Here is an 18866-nt window from a genome sequence, read left to right as displayed (position 1 = left end):
GTGCAAAAAACGCTTTTATTTTTAGATATCACATGAAAGAATGAACATGTCTATGTTATACAGTTACTTATTTTGTTTAAACAGGTGTGTAGATTTACAAAAACAACTGGAAGTTGTCAAGTGGAGGGAAAAGGGACCTTACACATGAGTAACCAGAGGACTGCACATATGCCAAGGGTTTCATGTAAAAAAGGAAAGCATGTTTGTCTTTTGCCAATTGCAAGGTGTCTTGATCATCTGCAGACTGAAGAGGAACAGCATAAGTAACATTTCTTTACACATATGAATTAGGGATGATACTGATGTTGGTGGTTGTGAGTATATATGTTCAGTCGTTCTCAGACTCACCTTTCTAGCTGGCCATGATGTGTTTTACAAAAGCTGTAAAGTAAACACGACATGTTATTAATGTGTGCAGACAATCAAACAAAAACTTAATTTTGAAGAATGAGTGGGATGATGCATAAAGCGCAAGCATTTTGCTGTCCAAGTAGGAAAAGTTGATATCGTATCCCCTAAACGCCTTGACCAGTGACATCACTGACGGGTACTTTTCTAGCAAGACAGATTATTTACATCTTAAACTCAGCTCCTGATCTAATGATCTTTATCCTGTCCTTACCCTCATAGTTGATGCATCCGTTGGCATCCTCTTGTCCTGCCATCAGCTGCTCCACCTCGTCCTCCTTCAGCTTCTCACCTGTTTCACACACAAACACACACACAAACACACACACACACACACACACACACACACACACACACACACACACACACACACACACACACACACACACACACACAGAGAGAGAGAAAAGGGACAAATATCATTAGCACATCCATCAGACCTCTCCCTGCACTCTCATGACAGTGAGTCAGTCCACTGATAAACAGCATGCTGATGGCAATGGCAACCCGCTGTGTACATTTAACACTAAAGTTAATTAAGTTCACACATTTAAAGTGCACTAGACACTTCATTCAGTTCGCTCCCGCCTTTGACAAACACGCCAGCCCGGGCTGGAATAGAAATGAGCTGCCCACTACCACAGGAAAACCCTGCAGGCAAGCTTCACTCGAATCAAAAGTGACAGCCTCGAACCTAGGTTAAATCTGTCATGCAAGTCTACAGCACCGCTCTGTCAGCCACAGCGAAAGGATCAGCCAGTCTGCCTGGCAACATCTACAAAAAGAGAGGGCTCTTGAATTCTAACATGGCTGATCAGGCACTGCAGTGAGAATATGCAAACAGAAATCTCAGTCCTGCTTAATTCACAGTGAGGGTACATATTAATCCTGGGGCATAGCCAGTGGGGATTGGGAAGATCGCTCTGGATAACGTAAAATGGTCCCCTTTTGGGGAGAACACCCTCCCCCCTCTACTGAGCTGGCCACGTCCCTGTAATAACAACACGCCTGAGCGCAATGGCAGATAGTGAGATAAAGCACCAACAGCACGGGCAGTGTTTGCACACGGGTGTCGTGAGCGTCTGCTTGCCAGCTTACCCAGCGTTTGCAGAACGTGTCTGAGCTCAGCGCCCATGACTGTGCCGTTGCCCTCTTTGTCGAACACCCTCAGACCCTCCACAAAGTCCTCAAATGTGCCACGGTCCTTGGCCTTGCAGATGTGCTGATGAATGGGCAGGAAGCTGTCGAAGTCCAACATCTTGGTCGCCATGTCTGTCAGTACAACATACTGTCAAATGATCTAGCATGGACATGAATGCTTCATTTCATATGAGCAACTATGGTAGCTTACGACATTAGAGATGTCTATGAAGGAGAACATCATTGTAGCCAACTACTATTATGTGACTCTGCAGTACATTTGAAGAGGAGGCGTGTGGTGTGGTCTGTCTGTTCTGTAACACAGCAACTGCAGCGCATACCATTAAGATGCAACAAAGCCAATTTCGCATGGCTCCATGCATCTGATGGGGGAACCTAATCCATCTGTGTAGGGAACTCACCATCTGGCTTTGGCTTTCCCAGGACGTACATCACCTCCGCATTGGTGGGGTTCTGTCCCAAGGCCCGGATCAAATCGCCGCACTGACCATATGTGATTTTCATCTCATTGAGTGGCGTTCTGTCAAACAGCTGGAACGCATCCTTGAAATCTGAAAATGAGACCGGGAGAAAGGCAGAGAGAGGGGATTAGAGACAGAGAGAAGGAGAGAAGGAGAGAGAGAGAGAGAGAGAGAGAGAGAGAGAGAGAGAGAGAGAGAGAGAGAGAGAGAGAGAGAGAGAGAGAGCCTGTTGCACTGTTTTTTATTCGGTGTCTCCCCCTATCTAACTCCCCCACAGCATGCCTGTTGATTAGCCTGTGCAATGCCACCTCCCGTGGAGCCTGAGCAGGATGGGTCTGCATGAAAAGGAGCGGGAATCAAAGACCAAGTTTGGAAACTTCACACCCCTGCTTCTCGTCCTCCTCTTCAAAAATCAATTTTCATTAACTTAAATCACAATTCATGGCAATGCCATGCTACCAAGGGAAATAAATGTATTACGGACGTGTAGTGTCTTCAATTACAACCAAGAAATTTGCTACGGTGAGCCATTCGATTAAATAGATTTTTGACTACATTGTTAAGTTGTTTTAGTGTTGTTTTTTATTACAGAGCTACACAAAAGTAGTAAATGACCACACCACTAATAATTTCATAATTTAGAAATTAAAGGCAAGTAAATTAGCAGTTAATTGCATCTGCGGTAATTCTTTGAAAGCATATGGATAGCTTCATATGTCCTTTTGAAGTCCTTTTGAATTGCTGTTTGAACTGAAAGTAACTATGCATCTCTTCCACAAACAGGATGTATGCTCCTAGCCTTTCACAAACAGGTAGTATGCTCCTAGTCTTTTTGAACTATTCTTCTGAAGGATCCACTTTTTTTCCCGTTTGATTCTGAAAGCTTTTCATTAAAGGCTTTGCCTTTGTCACATATACCAAAAGTAAAAAAAACAACCAGTGCAATCATCTGCTGCCATGACTACAACTGTCTGTTCTAGTGATGTGTGTGCTTGAGAAATATGCAGACAATGTACCGCTGTCTTCACCCTGGTTGGTGAAGCTGTGACCATTTTGTCTCAAGAACAACTCAGTCAGATATCTGACATCCTGTTTGTGTGGAGAGCTACACAATGTGAAAAAACCCTACCTTTTGCTTAGTAGACGTCTTGTTCCACCCAAATAAATCATGCTCTTAAACAATGTGGTTTGACTCATTTAACAACCTTATTTGGCCATAGCAGAGTTATTCCCATAATAAATAAAATTAGTGCATTTCACAAAGACATTTGGTGCTATTATAAACATTCAGTAATAAGTACACACATGAGTTTACAGATATGGCTTACCCTCAATCTGCTCAGCTGTGAATTCAATCTGCAACAAGACAAAAACAATTTCCTTAATTAAGTATGCCCCCCCCCACACACCCCTTTTAGAACCAGGCTTAACCACAAACAGTCACTTTCTATCTGGCCGACACAATACATGTGGAAATGCTTAGGAGCCTCAGCTTCTGCTCTGTGTGTTTGTGTGTGTGACCTCGGGGCTGGGGGGTGTGGAGAGTGTGGCAATCGAGGAGCAGTTGTCCTCGCACATCTGAGAGTCCCCAGGCTCAGGTTACACGCCGCTAATTCACATGGACTGACTTGTGCCTGGTGGCCAGGGGTGGTTTCTGGGTGACCTTCAGTCAAGCAGCCCATTCACACCCACCTCGAGCTTTTGTGGGCGTGAGCCCCATAACCGACACCAGCTCTGTTATTTCATCGCGCCGGGTGGGTCAGGGATGTGCCTGTCACCAAAGATTAAGTGACCCGTGCACGCTTGAAAGCAGTTAGGGAGCTACAGACTGTTTTTAAAGCTAATCTCTTAAACTGCGGAGGATAAAACATGATACCAAAAGGGTAGGGAGGCCTTCCTAATCATAGCAATAGAAACATTGATTTTCCTGTTTTCATTGTAACTTCCCTGGGATAGCTGAAATAAAATTTGAAGCAGAGCGAAACCTTCAGACTCTGGGGAAGTCTAATCTGATGGTCTTGGAGAGTCCTAACTGATTTGCTATTTGGATGGTAAACCCCGTGATTAACAAAGAAAGAAATGGTACTCTCCACAAATGTTTTTCCGTCCCCAACAAGGACATCCACAGGTCAATCAGAGCATATATTTTTATCAAAATGAATGTTTTTCTGCTGTGACAGTGCTACTATGCTTCTATACACATCTTGGCTATTGATGAGAGCGCAAACAACCTATATACTCTAGATATATTTAGATACACAGTAATATAAATATGACAAAAAAAAAGTCTGTTTCAGCAGTTTTTCTTCAGCAAGCAGTTCCGTGAGTGGGTGGTCCTCTGTGGAACGGCATAATGAAAATCACATTGTGTGGCTTTAACCTCATAGCACTGGAATAGCTATGGCGGCTTCCTAACCCAAGGAAAATTCCAGCCCATGGAAAAGGGGGAAAGGCAGGGAAAAAATACAACCACGAGAATATCTTTTGTTGCACTGGCCTCCAGAAACATACACCATGTGGCATACCTTTCTTGCCCTAACCATAAAACAAAACATTAATTTTGAGGAAAAAAATCATATCAGATAGAATAGCTTTGTAAAAACATACGTGGCTGCTTGAAGTATTCCAATATGGTTCTAATTAGCCTGGCCCTTTCGATGGTAAAATGCTGAAATTTAAGAATATCTCTCCCTGTCTGGATGGAACTGCCCAGTCCATGCGTAGATTTGTATCTCTGCAGACGCGGCTTATGTGCTTGCGCTGCATGGGTCATGACACATGGTGTCTCTGATGTTCCTTCAAAAGGTGCTCACCTCAAAGGCCATTCCCAGCCCAAGGTAACAGTAAGAAGAATACAAGTGCCAGTACACTCAAAACCTTTTCATCAAACAAAAGCCGTGGGACTCTAAGATAAAAATACATTTTTCTCTTTTCAACATGACTAACACAACCTGGTAGAGGATATACAAGTCCTCATTCCCAGAACAAAAGAAAAGAAAATTAATAATTGTCCTTAATAGTGGAGTATGTAAGAACTCTCCCTCTCGAATCCACACTACACTGTACAACCCCCGATTGCAATGACACAGACTGGAACAACTGATACCTGCACTTCTTTGGGATCAAACTCGGGCTCCTTGACGGGCTCAGGCTCTGGGGCCTTGGGGGCGGCAGGTTTGGGTTCTTCCTTCTTCTTGGGTGCCATGGCAATGAGCTAGAGTAAACTACAGAGGGCGGGAAAAGCTCGACACTCCTGGGACTCAGACAAGCTCTGGGTGGAGGTGTGCGGGCGGCGCGCTGTGCCCTTTATCACCGCCCGCACAGGTGTCATGCCACCCCCCCGTCGGCCCAGCCTCTGCCAGCAACAATGGGAGGGCTATAAAAGGACATGCTCTTTGTTTCTATTTGAGACCGAGGTTCGCAGGCAGACTCTGGAGGAGCACTGTCCTGATGGGCAGCTAATATGGGTAGACATCCAAACCCAGGGTCAATGGCGAACTCAATCATTCAGCACCTACTCTACATGACAATCACACGCATCCAAACCTCACGCCTGATACACCTGCTCTCTCAGTGAGAGCTCTGAGAGTCCAGAGTCCAGATGGCATTTTGACTTTCAAGGGATTCAGAACTAGCCTTATCATATATATATATATATATATATAAATATACATAAACTGTATAAGCCCTGTTATTACAACTTAGGGTACTGAAAAAAAGTTTCACACAGTGTTGGCGAAGCTACTCTGAAAGCATAGCTTTGCTAGCTACCTATTACTTCACACTGGAAGATATTGAACTGTACAGCAAAGCTACCTTAGTGAGAAATCTAGTTTGGTTAACTAAAGTTACTCAGAAAAAGTAGTTCAAACCACTTTGTAAAATCATTATCAAATTGACAATCAAATCAAATCAAACTTTATTTATGCGGCGCATTTCATTCCAGGAGGTAACACAATGCGCTTCACAGAATGTAACCCATGTACTACAGAGCCACTACAGACCACTGAGAACAGATAGGCCTACATGAAGTTCTGCAGCCGTAATACTATTTTAAAAATATACATATTTCCTTCGGAGGGGCAACTCCAGTTGAGGAGGGCAAACAGGCAGTTGCCCGAGCAACCTTAGCCCCCTCCTGTGCACGTCCCTGGATCTCCATAATGTATGTCTATAAGAACCTTGTAAAAGTTTTCTTTATTATCAGTGCAAGTTTAAGGGTAACCTTTGGCAATGTCCACGTCCCTTGTCAGTGTGACCTAGCATGAAAGTGTTTTCATGTAGACAAGCAGTATTGTATAGTGGATGGGGTAATGTTCATGTGAATCAGACAGATGACAGGCCCTGCATGCCAGGGGCTGTCTTTGGCTGTCTGTTTCTGTCTCAAACTGCATGGAAATGGTGCACTTAGCTGTCAGAATAGATGCCCCCTACCAACCTACAGGTCTGGGTTAAGCCCAGTAATGCACCCACTGCCACCCCCTAATAGCCAATTCAAGACACTTACTTCATCAACATGTGCTGACCTGCTGAAGCATAATGGCCCACTCGAAGCAAGATGTAGCAACATGTGATCCATAGAATTCTATCTTTGGGCCATTGGCTGTAGAAACACTCAAATCCTGAATCAGGCACACTAAATCTGCTAATGGTGCCTTGTTCATGAGTGCGCCCTTAACGAGAGAAGAAGAGAAAGAAAAAAGACGCTGAGCGTGAAGGAATATATTTAGGGAGAAGAAAGGATATTTGTCCTCATTATACATTATTGTAGTGTGCAGGGGGTTGTGCGCTTCCGCAGATGTTGTGTGTGTGCGTATAGTTCACCCCATAATGCTGTGCGGGGGATAAGGGTTAATGTCCCATTCTGTGTTTAATGTTCCATGTTTCCATGCTTGTGTTAATGCCAAGCGTGTATTGCTCTTATCAGTTTTAGTCCGTGTGTGTTATGCTATGGTCTAGTGCAGGGGTCTACAACCTGCAGTGTGTGTTATGTTATGGTCTAGTGTAGGGGTCTACAACCTGCAACTCCTTGGTCCTCCTGCATGCGTCTCTTTAGCCTCTCCCTAGTGGCTCCCTGGCTTTGTCAAAAACATATGGAAATGAATAATAATTCAATTCCAATTGTAAAAATATGTAGCCTGTACACTGAAATACTGCCTTGAAGGGCTTGATGGAGAGAGTGGTGGCATGCGTGTCACATGCCATGGCCTGCTTAGGTACGAAGGTCACTAGTACACACTAGAAAGTGGTCTGCTGTCAGACTCTGGGCCACCCTGGGTCAGTACCGTTTAGTTGTGCCTGCTGTCACATTACAGCCATTTTATCACGGTTGACACCATTACAAGTTTACTACACCACATTACGGCAAAAGGCGAAAATGACACGGACATTGGAGTGCAGCAAATCCAGTGCCACTGCTTTTGACTGACGTTGTGCAGCGCTCCACTCGGTGAGGCTCCTGTCCAGGTTCATGTGGACACGCAACAACGGCCGCTCATACTGGACACGGCACCCGTGAGATGAGGTGAGCATTGAGCAGCCCTCAGAGACTGCTGAGGGCATGTCTGTGAGTGGGGGGGGGGTGGCCCTCTACTTCTACCACCCTCCTTGACCATGGGACCTTCACCTGGCCTTAGAGTCTTATGGAGCCAGAGGGTTAGGTGGCTCATTGGATGAAGCTGCAGTTGGACGACGAGTCTTAAGCGCAGCTCAGCGTAGTAAAGCACTTCGGAGGCCCTCCCTCTGCGTCGGAAAAGGAAAATAAACGGACCGCACAGCGTGACTGACCTTTTCTTTCTATTATATTATCGCCCCACACAGACGTTTCGTACAAGAGCCCTTCTTCAAGCATGTTTGCCGTTCAGTGTAATGTCCCTCTGTGGGCGATACACAAAGAAAACTAAGGTGTCTCTCTGTCCGTCACTGTCTCATCCTGCCCCTGAGATGGAGAGTTGTCATGGCCAGCAACAAGAAGAGCATGGCAGGACATGCCAGGTGGCTACTCTTTAGACTGCAGAGCGCAAACTGATGAAGTGATGCTTACAGCTGCTGAAGGACCAGGCGGAGAAGCCTGTGTGCCTGCACATCAGAGGCTCTAGCTGGGAGCAGGGCGTTGGCCACAGTGGCCCGGGGAGTTGGCTTTGGACCCAGATGTGAAGGCATACCACGCACAAATAGAAACCATGGAGCAGTCGGGCAGGGACAGGGGTATCAGTGATGGAAGTGACTGTGACAATCACGTGTCTGGCTGCAGCTGTTTCTGCGGTGAAACTTCTGTCATATGTTGCATAATTCAATGGGGATGGGGCACTCGCAGTAAACAGAAATGCTGCAAGGCCTTTGACGTAGACACAGCGGAATGGGTAACTGCTGTCTAGTTTAGCCATCTATTGCACAGTGACACCTGCACCGTGCAGAGAAAAGGAAATGCAGCATAATTCCCATGCACGTACTGCATGCAGCTATTCCCAGTGCAACCATCCACGGATGAAGTGAGGGTAGATGCCCTAGCTCCTGGGCATCCTGCCCCCTGTCTAGAGGAACTGATCATCACACAACCAGCCTGGGCAGAGCGGCCTCTGAGGAACACCAGTCACCTGTGTCATAAGTGGGCAAGGAGGCTTTAGCGACCCCTACTGAGCCAGACCACCAGAGACCAGGGCGCCAGCGACAGGTGCCCGGGGCAGATAGTCTCTGGGTGGGGGCGATCTCTTCCGGGGAGTGGCATATCAATCCTGCTTTGGGTCGTCCTTAAGGATCACATCAACACTGCACGATGCTCCTCCGTGTCAGGCTGATTTGAGCTGACAGCCAACATTAGTACATTCTCTGAGCTCGAACATAAATTCTCTCCACAGCCTCATAGCAAGCCAAAGTGGTTTATATGATGTTACAAATCACCTTAGGCTACAGTGAATGTAACAGAGGCCTTTTTGAAGCCTAAAAATCCTGATTCTGCTGAACCTCATTAATTAGTAACTCTAAGAGCTGGTGCAAACCACCAAGTCAGTAAACGTAGACTGCAACAAAGTGTTTCATGCCCATGAATGTTAAAACAAGAAAATTAGAAGGATGAATAGCGAACACACCAGGACTGGATTGAGGGCCATGACGAGGATCCGGGTAGAATGATGTTAATGCTGGGGAATCTGAAGCCGTAATTATCTCTGTCTCTGTCTCTCTGGAAGAATGTTAATAAAGATCACAGTGGAGCTAAGGGGTCCTGGCAGCATGTGTGGGAGAAATGTTTTTTAATAAGTAAACTACAACATTCAAATAAAATGCATAGAAAAGTACAAATGTAACTATTCCTAATACTGGATATATTGGGTAGATCTTTAAACAATGGGCTTGACTGCTGTGTATTTCAAAGGTCTAAGACTGCTTTTTCAGTCATTGCCAAAAAAGGATTGTTCTGTCATTTCCTCCAACTGATGAAACACTCATGATATTATATGAAGGGTTCATATTAAGTGATCTAATGGTCTCAAAGATGCCCCTGGGGTTTTACTCCCCTGCAGTCTGCAGTAAGGACAAAAGGGATTTAATCTTCCCCTGAATATCACACGCACGGTCAGCCCATCAAGAAACAGATGGAAAAATCATATGTGCCAAGAAGGGTATATATGGCTCAGGCCTTGCATAACGAATGTGCTGTACTAAGACTATATCAGGGGACTGGCATTGAATACTCCATCAGAAATATCTGTGCCATGAGCTCCTGAAAGGGATGCCCATAAACCACGTGCAACCTGCCCAGTTTGCTATTTTGGAGCCTGCCTGTTGTTCACTTGCTATGTGCCAGCTGATTTATAATGCCAATTGTTATGAGGGCCCTTTGAAGTGACCTTCACAGCACAAACACAGCTGAAGCACCGTGGCTCAGTGAACGATTTACACGGACTGGATCAAGTGGGTAGCCACCTAATTGAACTCTGAATCCTGCATGGCTTTGTGTCTTATGACAGCTCAATTCCTCTTTGTGAATGTGTCAGAAATATGTTGGCAGAGACATGAATGTAAACAGTTTCTGTGATAGGATAAGAAAAAGCGTCCAATCATCCAAAAACTCTAGCAGTGAGAGTCAGCCAAGTGCTGCTTATAGGCCTGAAATAGTCACGCTGTATGTGAACCTTTGTTGGAGTTGTTACAGTATTGTCAGTGATAGAACAACTGTATAGTTAAGTGAACTACAGAAATATTATATAAATTATTGCCTGAAAATCCCAATTGTTTTGCTCTCCCTAAAGAACTAGGTTAGGGTGCAGGAGCTTCAGATTCTTCACATTATTTCAAGCAGAAGAAAGTGGGGTGACCTTGTCCACTCAACACCCGACTCCTTCGCAATGATTTAACTCGGCGTGACTTCATGGGTGTCCGTCTGGTTTTCTTAAATTTAGAAATGTTGAAACCAGAAACCATATTTGTTTGATATTCTAAATCCATTTCACTTGAACCATTTCACTGGTTGTGGAACTAGATGACAATGCAAAGGTTTTACCTGTAAATAATTACAGTGGCAAAAGGTATCTCAAAGGTTTGTTAGAGAATGTGTGAACTAATATCTTTTTTCAATTTCAATTACGATATGTCACCAATGTAGTTTGTAATGCTATTTCAAGGCAAATCCAAGTGTAAAAAGGGAGCATTTTAAGTTAGCTTAACCAGATAAGATGCATTACTTTGGAAAAGTTTTTACTTATGTGGTCTTCAGTTATTATTATAAGGAAGAACTTGCTTTTCAGGGAAAAGCCGCTTTATCTCGGGCTTGTTAAACACAGACATGTAGTGCAACGGCCAGAAAACCAGTGAGTAAATACCTAATAGCCCTTCATTGCGTCAAACATTCCTTCAATGCTGCCTCTTATATTAAACGGAGCAATCACTTTACATACTAAATGATGGAAATTTGTATACACTAAGGGGATGAAGGGAAAGTGAGGGCAATTCACAAAGGCTTGCTCATCTTGAATCTACAAAGTCTTTTTTTATTCTTGGTTGATTGCACAGCAGCATGTGTACAAAACAAACAAAACAACATCCAAGAATACAACTACTTGTGGTTTAGTGCGGGGCTGTCAGATCAGTGCAGCTCCAGCTCAGTCAGTCTACCATCACATTCTAGAAGCAACAGCCTCTCGTCCTTCTGAATGTGAATTACCACAAGGAGTCTAACTGGTGGGGGATGTACTCATGGGACATTGAGCCATGGTAGAGGTGGAAACAGTGCTCATGCCTACTGATTTCCCCTGTTGCTTGATAAGAAAGAAGGAGATGCAGTGTGATTTTGAGATGAGTTTGAAAACATATATCATACAGCTACCAGGCTTTGTTGATATTGTGGCGTAATTGCAGTGGGATTTTGACGTGACAATACACACAGAGTTCCACATGGATATGTTTCTGTCATTTGTTGTTTATTTTGTTAATGGCAATGCTGTGCAATCCAGCACTATAAGGTGCTTGGCCACAGCAAGCCATTTTCTCAGTTTCTGTCATTTCACCTTTCTGATTAGACCACAACAGTTTGGCTGTCAATAAACCCATGTGTAATGTAGGACTTAATTAAATTAATGAAACTGTAAGAGATGTTATTGTTCTGGCGCAATATAAATACATTGAATTGAATTGAATCATACTCAGCAATGGATTTGAAAATGCCTGTCGAAACATATATGACCATAAACAAAAATCTATTTTCGAGTTTTATCCCTTATAGCATAAATGGCAACCACCTCACATTCCACCCATTCTGGTGAGTACAGTACCTCAGATGTGAGCTGTGTAAAATGTGACACACCCAGTATTCCATCCATTCTGGTGAGTACCGTACCTCAGATGTGAGCTGTGTAAAATGTGACACACCCAGTATTTTCACCAGAGCCATTGGGGAGTGGAAGCATATGTGGCTGTGTTGTGAGTCTGTTACCATGAGTCGTATCAGGTGGAAAGAGTGTCACCTACTGGCCCATCCGAACCTCTTCACACTCGGTCCACATAGCACTTAAAACAAAATCTCTGATGCCACTTTCATTTGGTGCAAAGTCCCTTGAACAGTGTATGTGCATGTGTGTTTGTGTGCGTGCGTGTGCGTGTGCGTGCACGTGCGTGCGTGTGTGTGCGTGTGTGTGTGTGCGTGTGTGTGTGTGTGTGTGCGTGTGTGTGCGTGTGTGTGTGTGTGTGTGTGTGTGTGTGTGTGTGTGTGACGGACCGAGCCTCGGGTTGCCATCCCAAAAAGCTCAGAGAGAGAGTGAGGGATATATGCTTTTATTCGTCTTCAATGATGCCTAGTAAACCTGCTAAGCCTCTATATGAGCAGAGGACAATAATCAGCAGCCTCAAGAACAGGAAACCTGCTAAGCCTCTCTATCAGCAGAGGACAACTATCAGCAGTCTCCATTAGATAGATAGATGGATACTTTATTGATCCCGAGGGAAATTTGTTCAAACAAACCTGCTAAGCTTCTATATGAGCAGAGGACAATAATCAGCAGTTCAAAATCTCCATGAAATATCTGCTAAGCCTCTCATTTTCCAGAGGATAATAATCAGCAGTAACAAGGTCTACATAGATGCACATACCTGACAAGACTCAAACTCTAGACAGAACAATGAACATCCATACGAGGTGGCCAGCAACATTTCTAAAAAAGGGGGTAGACACAAAAATCAAATACACAGGTGACGAGACAGACCCTGAAACATAAACATAGTATTCCTCTGTAGGCTAAAACAACAAAGAAATAACTATGAAAATCTGCTAACACAGACACATTGTAAAGTTTGAAAATGATGTTAATTCTTTTGTTCAGGGTATCAGGCAGCTGAAGATTGCGTCTACCCTTTGCCATTGTGTCAATTGATTTTTCCCATCTTCCTCTCCATTTCTTTTTTTTCAGTGTGCCTTCATGACAAGGGATGTAATACACCTGAGGCTTACTTAGAATATTCCCGAGTCCTCAATCAACTGAACATTTGATCTCGATCGTGTGTGTCAAAAGACAAGAATTTTATTTTCATGTATTCGTGTTCACGTCATTAATCCCCATTCAGTCAGGAGTTCAGTCTCCCTTTTCTTTTAGCAGGCTTTAGAAGATGTGCAACCATTTTTATTCTATTCACGATGAAAAATGAGGGTCATAACATTTAAGGGAGTTTAAATAGGTTAAGACAGTAGATGGAAGACAATTTTACTGAAAATGACAACCTTTCTGCCAGACACACATATTGTCCACAATGCGTTGACAATGATCTATCAAACTGTTTCCCTCTTGCACTCTATTATTTCCTCTCCTCTCCCCTCCCCTCCCCTGCCTCTCCCTTTCTGTTGCCCTCCTTCTATCCCTCCATACACACACACACATATACACACACACACACACATATATTGAGAGAACAAATTCCACCCAATAGTTTGGCTGAGAACAGATAATATCTGGGCCCAAACATTTCCACAGATTATGATATGATTATATATATATCCTTATGACTTCTCACAGAAACACTTTACTTCAACATAAGATTAACTTTGTACTTCAATCATAAGATTCACCATAATATGGCATGACCATATCATAAAAGGTGCACTATCCTTATCCTATCATTAGTCACAGGGAATGTCCAATGAAACGACTGTGTTCTTGTGTCATTATTGTTAATTGTTTTGACATCATGACACTAAGAATGCAAGCTGTCATGTGTCACAGTCTGTCTGAGCATGTTTATGGCATGGTTAGTGTTGTCACGGAAGGTCCAGCTAAAATGTTCCCCTACACTCCCACTCCTCAAGGACGTCTCAGAAACCATATAAAACCACATAAGACTCCAACCCAGTACTGGAGACCTGCGCAGCATCTGGTGAATTTGAACAGATATTGGCTGACTGTTCATGCCAAAGGAAAAGCCAGGCATTGAGATGCAAATTAACCCATCGATGCGTAACCCACCCTAGACAGAATTACCACCGCAGACCTGGGGGACCTAAAATTAGGTCATAAGTAGGCGTGCAGTGGAGATTAATTATTTAAATATCATAAGAATTCAGTGGTGGAAAGTAACTAAGTACATTTACTCAAGTACTGTAATATTGTACTTTCTACTTCACAGCATTTATTTTACAGCTTTAGTTAGTAGTTACTTTTAAGATGAAGATTTTACACAATGGATAATATAGCAAGCTTTTAAAATACAACTCAATGTTAAAGATTATACCAGTGGTTTCCAACCTTTTTGGCCTCTAATGTCTTACAAAAAACAGTGTGTAGTCAGGGTTACATTTCAGATATCTATGAGTATTTTTACACTGATGTATTGGTACTTTACTGAAGTAAAGGATCTGAATACTTTATTGTCATCAATGTAGGGGAAATGGTTACATCACTTTGACCCACTGGTTCTAGGGCTATATGAAGAGTACTGACATTAGCATACAACAACATTTGAAATGGTTGATTTAAATGGCTGTCAGTTGTCAAAAGGGCTGCCTTTGTCATCTGTGATGCTGAGTTGACATAGCACCTCTATCAAATGAAATGTAAATGTTAACATACATAAGGTTACCACACTTCCTGTGTTAAAATCACTTGGCATGATCTGAGAACTGCTGAGCGCTTTGATATTGTCACGGAATGGCAGAATGATTGTAGAGTGATGGGAGTTTTCATGATCCAGCCAGTACAGGGTTAACAGGGAAAACACGAGCAAAAACAACTCAGTATTCAAACGCACAGAAAATATGTCCAAAAAGAGAATTCACAAAAGTTAGACAGAGGACTGTGGGGAAAACAAGAACGCACAAAAGATACAGGGAAAAACTAAGAATATTCTATTACAACGTGTTAGGTGAAAATTCACTCAAGTTACTTCAGGACTCCGGAGTTGCATATAAGTATATTTATTAAACAACAACAACAAGCTCGTTGGGCTCACCCACGTCCCAGCAGGTCGGAGAGAAGCACAGGCCCTCTCTCAGAGAGAGAGAGGGAGCCCGGGCCTACTCCCAGACTGCAGCAGACGAGAGAGAAGCAATATTAAAACACATCGCACAAGGTTTATATAGATAGAAGTTTATTTAATGCTGACGCCATAAATGTTAAACATCTCAGTCATTCTAGGTCCTCGACTGAGCTTCTTGTCTTCAAAGGATCTCTGTTCTTCCCAGGGTCACCACTGAGCTCACCCAAACATGCTCCTGCACATATGCAGACTAAGTGGCACCTAATAATCTCACACACACACACACACACACACACACACACACACACCATATTCCTGCTTACATAAGCACATGATTCATACAAGGTATATATTAATACAAGGCTCTTGATTAATATATTCTGAAGTCATTAACAGTGTTTCGAAATGATCTCCATCACAACGAAAATCAACTGCGCCGTTGCACAGGATTAAACGGGGACTAATTCGACTTGGAAGTCGTGGTACATACAGAATTTAGCAGCGTCTTAGCGCGGGACTGGACTAGGGCTCGAACGACCTGGAAGTCATGGTAATCACTAACTATGATTGAGCGACCTTGACGTCGCGGTGAACACTGGCGTGGCAGCAGAGGTCGGGGATCCAGAACTCGTGTCATCTTTTACAGACAGCTCCAGCGTACAACGAGCGTGATGCAAGAACCGACAGGGAGTGAAGGCAGTGAGGAGGTTATATGGGTGAATAACAGGTGCTTGGGATGATTAATCAACTGCTATGGAAAGTGAGTGCCAGGTGTGTGGGATCAGTGATGATTGTGATTACGGATGACGTGCAGCTGGGAATGTGAACGTGACTGTGTGATTGAGCTGTAGCGGAGGTGTAGAAAGGGTAAGAAAGGGGGCGAGTCCGGAGCTCAGTTCAGCACAGACGTGACATATATGGGCCATTCTACCGAATTGGTGCAAAGTGTGGTCCCACAACAAGAAAAACTATTTATAAAACAATTAAGTATTCAGACATATATATTTACTAAGAACATGTTATGGTCTATTTAAACCCAAGACATTAAATGAGATAGGGATAAGCTAAATATATACAAAATCATCATTTATAGGGTACTTTCTATTGGGAAGTAGCTGTCCACAACCCTGACATCTAAATTTCAGTTATCAAAAATAACACTTTTTACATTTTTTAGATTTTTTTGAATGATCTAATTTCAAAGATCTTTATGATTAAGTTTAAACAGAACTTGGAAGATTTAGATTTATTGTGGGTTTAATTTAAAAAAAAAATAAACTATACTCAAAAAATCATGTCCATAGTTTTCATGTCACTACCGAAACACAGGAGTTTTAGTCCGTTGGCTGAGCCTGTTTTTTAGCCACACCCCTGCATTTATAACCAGGCAGTGATACTGCATCCCTGTCCCTCATGGCTGAATGGTAAGTAGCTAGATCCCATACTTTTGATAAATGTGTTCCAAAGTCTGAAAATCAGTGTGTAACCTTAAGAATTGTCACTACCGAACACCTTTTTTTCTTCAATTAAGTAAACTTTTTGGGGTTCTATGCAAAGTATTATGTTTGTTTGTGTGTACACCTCTTCAAAGATTTGTTTGCTAGCCATGTGCTTGCTAGAATTATTTATTTATGCTCAAATTTAGCTAGAATTGTCACTACCGAAACAGTCACTACCGAAACAGTCGCTACCAAAACATATGGTAAAGTTTCGGTAGTGACATGATCGTTTCGGTAGTGACAAAATGGAATGGTAAGTAGTTCAATCCCATCATTTTGAAATAAATGTGTTATGTGGACTAAATGGTAAAGATGTAGATAATGCTGATTTCTATCTGAAATTGTTCAGGAGAGAAAGAATCATAAGACACCAAAATGCCAAAAGGAAAAAGTGTAGCAGAGAGGCTGAGAGAATACCGACAAAGAGTGAGGGATGACCCAGTGAAACACCAAGAATATTTAAGGAAGGAAAGAGAAAGAAATAAGAAACGAAAGGAAGAAGGAAAGTTGAAATGTATCAGTGATTTATCCAACAGGGAGCAAAAGAAGGTCAGAAAATCATGGAGGAAAAGACAGCAAAAGCACAAAACATTTGTGTTTTTAATATTCCCAACCTAAAGCATGGTATGAGTTAAGATTAAGCAATAAGGTTGAGGAAATATGATACAACCTTGCAAACAAAATACTGGATGTTTTGTAAAAAATAAAGTATATTGAGTTATCAACTAAAATGTTATGATACTGATTGGTTTAATGTATGTTCAATTTCATCAATCATCAACTCTGGAATCAATATGATCAGTATTTTGCATTTTACAAAGAAATATTGCACTTAGATTTTGATGAATTGTATAAATTGAACTTTGAAATTTGGTAAAAATTTCATTTTTATTGATTTCACTGTGAAAACCTTCAAGAAATATTTGTAAAAATACTCTTCAGAGAAGGGAAGGAAACACAATCTGAACAGGTTAATAATAATACATTTTTACTATAGTTTATTACCATGTTTCGGTAGTGACAATTTTAGGGAGAGGAAAAACATTCCAACACATTCTGAAAATACAATATAAAAATTGACGGTTCATTTACTAGATATGTGTACTTTAGATATGGTACAATATATATACGGACAAAGTTTGGGGAATAAAACATAAACATTTTCAAAATATTTCCAACCTGACTTTGCACCAATTCGGTAGAATGACCCATATATATCAACATTAAACCAACCTCTCATGGTGTAAGTACTAAGGCAATTGCCATAGGATTTTATGCCATTTCAAAAAACAATAATACCATATTGCCACATTTCTGTGAGAAGTGTGTGTGTCAGATAAGTCAGATACAAAAGTGATTTTATTTGGTACAAAAGGCATTTTGATGGTAATTGTGTGTCTGGGCCATACAGGCACCCAACAAACACATGCCCCCTTGACAAAAGTGTCACATCAAAATTACATACAAAGCTGGTAATGGCCACCTGTTAAGTCAGTCTACATTTATTATGTGTAAGTCTACATTTGTTTATGTGTAAGTCTACATTTGTTTATGTGTAAGTCTACATTTGTTTATGTGTAAGTCTATATTTGTTTATGTGTAAGTCTATATTTGTTTATGTGTAAGTCTACATTTGTTTATGTGTAAGTCTATATTTGTTTATGTGTAAGTCTATATTTGTTTATGTGTAAGTCTACATTTGTTTATGTGTAAGTCTATATTTGTTTATGTGTAAGTCTATATTTGTTTATGTGTAAGTCTACATTTGTTTATGTGTAAGTCTATATCGGTCATGAGAGGGTGATGTAGGCGGCTGTAGGTCCCCTGTCGAGATGTTAACTATATTATAAAATGTTACACAAGGCAGGAAATGCAGAGGTCACCCTCAGTATTGCATTCAGGCCTACATTATATCAACATTAGGCATTACCAGTTTTCTCTCAATGCAAGGTTATTCATTTACACATTGAACTGATTTCATATAACACAAGTACAAAGTAAAAAGGAGGACCTCTACCATGCTAAGATTCACTGTGAACCATACTCAGGTAATGAATGAAAACAGTTACTTCACATTTTTTTCCCACCTGGCAAAAAAGTAACTTGAAATCACAAGAAGCACCAGGCAGGAAAATGAAGAGCTCACGTTTTTTCATACAGTGTGATTGGACAGGCCTTTCTAGGGCCTCATCCCCTGATAGATGTCTAGCTGAGCCTGCTGTGCTGTGATTGCACCGGCCTGCAATTCAAACCGCGGCCTCAGTGCTCCCTCTATAGTCTATAGCCTTCAATTCCTCAATCTGCAGGCTGCTGTCAGACGCTCAATGAATGCTCAATGAATAACGCATGTTTAATTTTCAACGAATGAGCATCATTAAAATTT

The 18866-nt window shown here is 42.1% G+C and overlaps 1 protein-coding gene across 1 annotated transcript; it reads right to left on the bottom strand.

The window, feature by feature from the left end:
• Window positions 1-5328, bottom strand: myl13 (myosin, light chain 13). Its single transcript, XM_012827984.3, has 7 exons — window positions 5137-5328; window positions 3359-3386; window positions 1971-2120; window positions 1507-1680; window positions 623-700; window positions 349-381; window positions 1-244 (listed from the first exon to the last, which is right to left on the bottom strand). The coding sequence occupies exons 1-6, from the start codon at window positions 5233-5235 to the stop codon at window positions 353-355; spliced, it is 558 nt and encodes a 185-aa protein (XP_012683438.1). The 5' UTR covers window positions 5236-5328; the 3' UTR covers window positions 1-244; window positions 349-352.
• Window positions 5329-18866: the final 13538 nt, after the last annotated feature.

Source organism: Clupea harengus, chromosome 25 (genome assembly GCF_900700415.2).
Source record: "Clupea harengus chromosome 25, Ch_v2.0.2, whole genome shotgun sequence".
Taxonomy (NCBI): Eukaryota; Metazoa; Chordata; class Actinopteri; order Clupeiformes; family Clupeidae; genus Clupea; species Clupea harengus.
The sequence above is the reverse complement of the archived record's forward strand: the minus strand, read 5'-3'. Positions and strand labels throughout refer to the sequence as shown.

Excerpts from the sequence above, each read along its gene's own strand:
- myl13 (XM_012827984.3), bottom strand. The coding sequence starts at position 5,235 with ATGGCACCCAAGAAGAAGGAAGAACCCAAACCTGCCGCCCCCAAGGCC. Across the intron at positions 2,121-3,358 it reads CACAGCTGAGCAGATTGAGG|ATTTCAAGGATGCGTTCCAG; the intron begins GTAAGCCATATC and ends TCTCATTTTCAG. Across the intron at positions 1,681-1,970 it reads GGGAAAGCCAAAGCCAGATG|ACATGGCGACCAAGATGTTG; the intron begins GTGAGTTCCCTA and ends TTGTACTGACAG.